The sequence below is a fragment of the Xiphophorus hellerii genome, chromosome 19 (assembly GCF_003331165.1).
Source record: "Xiphophorus hellerii strain 12219 chromosome 19, Xiphophorus_hellerii-4.1, whole genome shotgun sequence".
NCBI lineage: Eukaryota > Metazoa > Chordata > Actinopteri > Cyprinodontiformes > Poeciliidae > Xiphophorus > Xiphophorus hellerii.
In genome coordinates this window covers 416,111-423,960 of record NC_045690.1, presented here as the reverse complement: position 1 = coordinate 423,960, position 7,850 = coordinate 416,111, and the positions used below count along the sequence as shown (strand labels likewise).

The 7,850-nt window shown below is 40.9% G+C and overlaps 2 protein-coding genes and 1 long non-coding RNA gene across 6 annotated transcripts in view; 1 reads left to right on the top strand and 2 right to left on the bottom strand.

The window, feature by feature from the left end:
* The first annotated feature begins 764 nt into the window (after positions 1-764).
* On the top strand, positions 765-3,530 carry LOC116709616 (integrin beta-1-binding protein 1-like). Its single transcript, XM_032548264.1, has 6 exons — positions 765-943; positions 1,026-1,104; positions 1,188-1,318; positions 1,852-1,944; positions 2,598-2,747; positions 2,823-3,530. The coding sequence occupies exons 1-6, from the start codon at positions 872-874 to the stop codon at positions 2,892-2,894; spliced, it is 597 nt and encodes a 198-aa protein (XP_032404155.1). The 5' UTR covers positions 765-871; the 3' UTR covers positions 2,895-3,530.
* Positions 3,531-4,862: 1,332 nt separating this feature from the next.
* Positions 4,863-5,855, bottom strand: LOC116709622 (uncharacterized). Its single transcript, XR_004336916.1, has 2 exons — positions 5,774-5,855; positions 4,863-5,717 (listed from the first exon to the last, which is right to left on the bottom strand). It is a non-coding gene; the product is annotated as an uncharacterized LOC116709622 (long non-coding RNA).
* A 771-nt stretch (positions 5,856-6,626) lies between these two features.
* LOC116709589 (arf-GAP with SH3 domain, ANK repeat and PH domain-containing protein 2-like) overlaps positions 6,627-7,850 on the bottom strand; it is a 40,957-nt gene continuing 39,733 nt past the window's right edge. For all 4 annotated transcript variants that reach the window (XM_032548225.1, XM_032548226.1, XM_032548227.1 and 1 more), the window contains one exon: positions 6,627-7,267. In XM_032548225.1, coding sequence (XP_032404116.1) covers positions 7,193-7,267 — 75 coding nt within the window. In that variant the 3' untranslated portion in view covers positions 6,627-7,192. The remainder of the gene's footprint in view (positions 7,268-7,850) is intronic.

Sequence of the window (7,850 nt, the reverse complement as noted above, 5' to 3'; positions counted from 1 at the left end):
ACCTATATAATTTTTAATTTTGCACTACTTTCTACATCAATTTATTTAAAAGCCTTGAGTTCTGTGGCAGAAAATTTTATTACCAGATAACATGTTATAACTTTATTACCACATAATATACATGTTCAACAATCCTCTCTTTTGATTGTATGAAAATATGCAATATTTGATTTCATTCCCAGATTTCTCATGGTTTCTACAGTTCCTTTGCTCTTTTTCTTGTCAGAAACATTTTCATTTCTTGCTAGCTTGAAGAGCAAAACAGCTCGATAAACTTAACTGGCAGTTGAAATAACATTTAAATAAGTTATCTTAACTTTTTTTAAAAATTATTATTATTATTAAAAAACAGAAAAAAAATTCGGATGAAAATAGACCTGTCACAAATTTTGCTGGGCGATAAATTGTTCGAGAGCGTATTGCGATAAACGATAATATTGTTGTTTTTAATGGCATAATAATGGAAGAACACTTTCTCAGAGATCAATAAACTGTAACACTGGAACTGGAAGACATTTTAAAGATCCAAAACAAATAAATAAAACAAATAAAATTATGCAAGCAAAATTATCCTTCAAGAAAAGGCTAGTTGCACCACACTGAAGATTTTTAGCATCCAGCTTTAATTTATCATGTGATTAATTGATTTATTGTGACAGGCCTAGAAGAAAAATGTAAGAGTAAAAAACAGATTATGATGAAATTTTTTTATTTTTGCACGTTTTCTTCTCATCTAATGCAACCTTTCACAGCGCCCCCTGGTGACGGCCGAGGTGTAGAACACCGCAACATTTCTGCTGTTGATCCGTTTGTTTTGTGGCGATGCAGGTCAGCAGGCCTGAGGCTTCGGATGCGGTCGTCATGGTGAAGGATGTTTCGGAAAGGGAAGAAGCGGCACAGCAGCAGCAGCTCTCAGAGCAGTGAGATCAGCACCAAGAGCAAGGCACGAAGAGACGACACGCTCCATTACGCCAGAACCAGAACCTCCCGGCGCCATTTTAACCCAGCATTTTGTCCCTCCACAGTCCGTCGACTCCAGTTTGGGAGGACTGTCCAGGTCCAGCACCGTCGCCAGCCTCGACACCGATTCAAACAAGAGCTCAGGTCAGAGGGAACGCCGTGAAGATGAGCTAAAACCTGGCACAGGTGTCGTTCTCTGTCTGCTAACTGAAGCTGATTCCCCGCAGGAAACAACACGTCGGAAACATGCGCCGAGTTCCGGGTGAAATACGTCGGATCCATCGAGAACCTGCAGTTTGAGATGAGCAAAACCCTCCAGGAGCCTCTGGACCTCATCAGTTACATCGATGCTGCGCAGGTAAAAAAACAAGACTTAATTTAATTCAGTGACTGCGGCTTAGAACAGAGGTGTGCAAACGTTTAACCATGAAGGCCAAAATTAGTGGCGCACCGACTGCAGTTTTCTGGCCGATTACCGATCTTTAAAAAGCCTAACCTGCCCTTTCCAATTTCGGCCAAAACCAGCTTTTTGTCAGAAATGTCGCAAGACAGTCGCTGGGTTGGCAACAGTGGGGCGATTATTGTTACCTGTAAACATGCAGACATGACCTGGTGGGCGGAGCTTACAGTCAAACCTCTCACTGCAGAGCAGAAGAGGACAGTGGTTGGGTTTTAAACCTTTGCCGAGGTAGATAAGATCTGCGGATAAGATCAGCTTCACAAGTATCGGTCAATCACTGATCTCCCAAACTCAAGGAAATCGGCACCGATAAATCGGCTGGCTGATAAATCGGTGCACTCCTAGACAAAATCATTAAGTTGAAACCACATGGGGCAAAACAAACATGTTATATTTGGTGTAAGAACTAAATATTCTGCATTTCTTCACAGCAAGATGGAAAGCTGCCGTTTGTGCCCGGAAATGAGGAGATGGTCCTGGGAGTGTCCAAGCACGGGGTCAAAGTGGCGTCAGTAGACCAGTGTGTGAGTAGCACAGCAACCATCTGGTTTTAAAAACAAAACAGTTTGCTTTTCTCACATGCAAAGGTAAAACATATTTACAAAGATTTTTTGATCTTTTCTGCAGTTAACCCCCCCCAGCTCAGTCTGTTCTGCTTGACTATTATTGATTTAACCAATTAATAATTGGATAATAAAAGATGCTTAATGGGAGATTTTCTTCAGAGAATTTGAACCAGGTGAAGCTAAAATGCCACTGGAGGAATTTTGTGTAGAATTTACAGACAGAGAAGGTTTTCCACCTCAAATTATATATATATATATATATATATATATATATATATATATATATATGTACATATTATACATTTTTGACTTAATTACTGCTGTGTGTGTTTCAGGAATTGGCATGTTTTTCAGTCTATAAACACTTTATGATTAATCGAATACTAAAAGACTTGATGATAAATCAATTGATTAAGTGATCATTAAATGAGCTGACAATTAATTGAACAATTAATCACAACTAATCAATAACTAATTTAGCTGACAATTAACCAATTAATGACTAATCAATTGTTAGCTGACGATTAGTTGATCAATCATTTAATCATGACTAATCAATAAGTGAATCAGCCCTTCATGTATTCGGTGTGTTTGTCGTGTCCTCTGGGCAGGACGTGTTGCATCGACATCCTCTCTACCTGATCGTTCGCATGCTGTGCTACGACGACGGTCTGGGCGCCGGGAAGAACCTGCTGGCTCTGACGACCTCCGACACGAAGCAGCAGCAGTGCAGCATCTGGGTGTACCAGTGCAGCAGCTCGGTAAGTGGTTTAAATATTAACGCACCTGCTGAGGATTCGTTTTCATCGTCACCTGATCCGTCTGTGTGTGAACAGGAGCAAGCTCAGAACATCTGCAAGGTGCTGTCGGCCTCTTTCGACTGCGTCCTGTCGTCAAACAAACCCTGACGCCGCTCCGCTTTTACACCCGTCAGCTGCCGGCGTAGCATTAGCTTACCCAGGATGCACCTGCTTTGTAGCAGAAGGTATCCAGGCTGCTGCGTCTGATCGCCTTTCAGTGTTTTAAATATTTAACTAACCCGTGGTTGGCGGATTTACGTACTGTGAGTGTTTTATTTACCCCCTCACTGAATGTATTTCTGTTTGCTTTTATATTTTCAAACTAAACACCAAAAAGCAGAGCATTTCTAAAAAGTGCATTAAATTGAAATGCTAAATGGTACAAAATGCTCCAGGCCATCTGCAGTAGATGGGAAACATTAATCGGCACCAAAACAACAGGGTACAAGTTCAAAGGTTGCCCCTCTCTGAGGAAACGATGATCGTGTGTTTTACTCATGACAGTATTGGTACAGTCAGTCACTTTTTAAAACCTTTTTTATTAGGTTTTTAGTTTAATTGGTAAAAACTTTTGGTACCAAATCCTTGTTTTTATTTCATTTATTGCAGTGATTATGTCTGAAGATATTCTGACATGGTTTTATTTGCATGTTTACAGTTCTGGACTTCATGTTGTACGATAAGTTTTCTGTTTCACTTTGTTCAAAATGTGAGAAAAAAATAAATGACTTGATGTGGTGCTTATGTGGGATTTTTTAATTTTTAAAATCAACTAAAGTTCAGTCAAATTGGATGGAAAGCATCCAGCGTCAGATTTAGGTTCTTTCTTTGACTAGGCCAACCATACACAGTAATGTACTGCAGGAAGGTGAACCACGACCTCAATCTTTAGTTATTCACATTGTAAAACCGATTTTCTTTATTTGTACTGCTCAAATTCTCTATACAAATTAACCAAAAGCAACCTCACAGAATGATGCTACCATGTTTTCCTGTGGAGTGGGTGTGTTAGCTGTGTTAACCTTAAAGCACTGATCAAACAACGCTAATGCTAAAGCAGTAGTTCCACTAGCACGCTATGCCAATATGGTACTTATGCTAACTTGAAAGCACTAATCAAACAGTTTGGCTAACACTAAAGAGCTACACAAACATGATGTGTAGCGGAAGCTAATGCTGAAGCGCTAATCCAACATTAGTGCTGCTAATGCGCTACATTTTATGGTTGAAAGTTTGTTTGTTCATGTGTTTTTCTGTACATTTCATTTGTTTGTTGTATATTTGTCATTTGCTCAGTTTCCTTAAAAAAAAAGAACAAGAGAAGGAAACAGACCTACAAAAACAGTCTTCACTCACTACAAAATGTGAGAGTAACTATAAACATCTGGCCAAGTGTAGCAAAAACTAAAACTTCAGAGATGATCGACTTTATTCAACTAAACGTTTACAAAACAGCCAAGTAAGTTGACTAGTTTGTAAACCAGAAAAGTAATTTATGGGAAGCTAACTGTGCTAAAAGTTAGCAAAAAAGCTAAAAAAAAAAAAAAAAAAAAAGTTCCCCTACAAGCGCAGTATCCATCACTACATCTGAAGCCAAAAACAGAATAATTGTATTTACACAGAGGTTAATTTTCTAATTAACATTTGAAGGCAATTAGTTGCATCAGATTTTATTCAGGGTTATCAGAGTGAAGGAATAACATTTTTCAGATATTTAAAACTGTAATATTTCCCTTTCACTTAATTACTCACCACTATGTGTTGGTATAACCCAAATAAAAAGTGATTTAATGGGCCAAAGGGTTGTAAATATAAAATACAGAAGGCATTCCAGATGTATTTATTGGGGTTTTGATTGGCTTCATATTGTTTCAACTCTCCGCCTGAATTTGTCTGTTCATATTTTGGGAGAAGGTAATGTGTGCATTTTTAAATTCTCACCACTAGAGGGAGCCATCGGCGCATTATTTTAAAGCTTTGAAAACGTGTTTCTCTTTTTGCCTGTTTGGTGGGAAAAAATGGTTGCAGTTACACAGTAAACGAGTTAATTAAAAACTCCAAACAATCACACAAAGCTTTATGACATTATTCCATCATTTATTTTTCCAGTTGAACTTTTCCCATTCCCTTGCACATTAGGAGTCAGGTTAGTGGTGATCAGACAGTTTGTCTTGTGGCTGCAGTTCGCTGGAAGACACTAACTGCTCTGACCTGTTAAATACTCAAACAAAACCCAAATCTATTTACATGACATAAATAGGTGATAGATCTCGTCTCCAGTGAGTTCTTACATTGAACGAAGAGACAGATTCTCTTCTTGTCATTCACAAATCCATGGAAGGCTCCGATTTCAGGTTAAATGCTTAAATATCGACAATATGAACAATAAGTTGCTCTGCAACTACGATGAAGTTAATTACACTGTATTTGTAAAAGCATCTACATCTCATGAGCCCAAACAGCGAGTTCCTTCCTGGCTGGTTGTCGAGAGTCTCAGGTTTGATGCAGACTAAAGTAAGCAGCCTGTTAGTGTCCTAAAGGCAACAGTTTTAAATCTCTTCTTGTAACTTGCAGCTCATTCTGCACAGACGACTCATCACCTCCAACACAAACGTCTCCTTCTTTTCATATGAGATGAGAACCAAAGACCTTCATCATTTATCAAGAAAGCAACAACCAGCTTGACTAGAAGTTGATGTCTGATCTAAAGGAATGGGGCGGTTACCGGCAGAGACCTGGCTCGGGGCGGTTAAAGGTACAGACCTGGTTTGGGGGGGTTAAAGGTACAGACCTGGCTCGGGGTGGTTAAAGGTACAGACCTGGTTTGGGGGGGTTAAAGGTAGAGACCTGGTTTGGGGCGGTTAAAGGTACAGACCTGGTTTGGGGGGGTTAAAGGTACAGACCTGGTTTGGGGCGGTTAAAGGTACAGACCTGGTTTGGGGGGGTTAAAGGTAGAGACCTGGCTCGGGGTGGTTAAAGGTACAGACCTGGTTTGGGGCGGTTAAAGGTACAGACCTGGTTTGGGGGGGTTAAAGGTACAGACCTGGTTTGGGGGGGTTAAAGGTAGAGACCTGGCTCGGGGTGGTTAAAGGTACAGACCTGGTTTGGGGCGGTTAAAGGTACAGTCCTGGTTTGGGGCGGTTAAAGGTACAGACCTGGTTTGGGGGGGTTAAAGGTAGAGACCTGGCTCGGGGTGGTTAAAGGTACAGACCTGGTTTGGGGCGGTTAAAGGTACAGTCCTGGTTTGGGGCGGTTAAAGGTACAGTCCTGGTTTGGGGTGGTTAAAGGTACAGACCTGGTTTGGGGTGGTTAAAGGTACAGTCCTGGTTTGGGGCGGTTAAAGGTACAGTCCTGGTTTGGGGGGGTTAAAGGTACAGACCTGGTTTGGGGGGGTTAAAGGTACAGACCTGGTTTGGGGCGGTTAAAGGTACAGTCCTGGTTTGGGGGGGTTAAAGGTACAGACCTGGTTTGGGGCAGTTAAAGGTACAGACCTGGTTTGGGGCAGTTACTACCTGAGCTCATAGCCTGTCAATAGAATAATCTAACAGTGGCTGTTGGCAATATAGGCAATACAACTCTCCTCCCAGGGTGTCATTCCACCAGTGGGTAACATAAGCAAACAAACAAAAAGTTTGTCAAGTGAAACCAGATTGAGTTTTCTATTGCTTCACCTGCTAGTTTTTACACAAGCAGGGTAAAAACAAGCCCCGCCCCCCAACACCGCCAGTTATTGCTGGCATGTGACAACTGAAAGGTTTTGTTTCACACTTATATTGAACAGATATTATTATAACTGTAATAATTATTTTCTGTTTAAATAAAAGCTGTGTGACCATTTTGATACATTTCTGTTTGACTATGAATCTCACACCTGGTACTAAAACAGGTGTGTGTGTGTGTGTGTGTGTGTGTGTGTGTGTGTGTGTGTGAGAGAGATGCATTAGCATAAATTCATCACAAAAGTCAGGAAGTGTTTTTCTTCCAGCTGCGATGGGATGGAGGATGAGGAGCTCTGCTGGCTGCAGCTTGGCGAATACTCTGAGGTTAATTTAGCACCATTAGGAAAATCCTCCACACAGGAGCATCACTAAAGACCTACAAACACTGCAGCTACATGAACAGGTATGGAATGTAAGCATGCTGTCTAAGTTCACAGTTACAGGTGTTAAAATCGATTTCGCTGCGCACTGCGGCTCTAGAGATGAAATAAACACTGTTCATGTGACCTTCATTTTGTTAAAACTTGGTTTGTGGCAGAAAGACTTTGTGTATTGCCAGAGATTGTTCAGTGAAAACATCGTTTTCTTTAGATTCTGAGTGAGGAGCTGAACCTCATGGGTCCTCAGACGGATGGCTGGCGACTAACGCAGCATCTCGTGACGCCTCCGCAGGACCCGAGCGGTCCGTCAGTCGGTGATGAAGAGGACAAATGTGACGGGAAAGGCGCCTCTTCTCATTGGATCTCCTTCAATGTGGCCCAGCTGTGCAGAAGAAAGACAGAAAGAAGGTTAGGAAAGAACTGAAGATCAAATGGAGGAAAAATAAACAGCTTTTACTGAATTAGACCATCTAAAAAACACACAATTATTTATTGCAGCACCATTATCTCACATGGAAAATTTAGAAAAATCAAAATTTTAAGGAATAATTGTCAATAAAGTGATTGGTCCCCTAACAATCCATGACTTTCTAGTAGCACACAGTCCATGTGCCACTAGCCAGTAGAGGAAGCTAATCTCCAAAGATCAACAGCAGCAAAGTGACATCTTGTGGTCTCCATAGAAACCATGAGACGCTAATGGAAGCCATTTTGTTGGGAAGCAAGAAAGGTCAAAGTTTTTCCATCAAACAGTCACAAAAGTAAGTAGAGTTTGCTATACTGGGACTTTAACGGTCCGCGTTCACACAGCAGGTCTTGATGCTTAATTACAATTTCTTGTTGAAAATATCCTATTTTTTATCTGCATGGTCGTTCTTTCTACTAATTAAATGCAATCGCAATTAGACGTCTGTGTGAACAGTTTACGCAGCGCTCCGTTTACGGCAGTAAAGATGGCCGCTGCT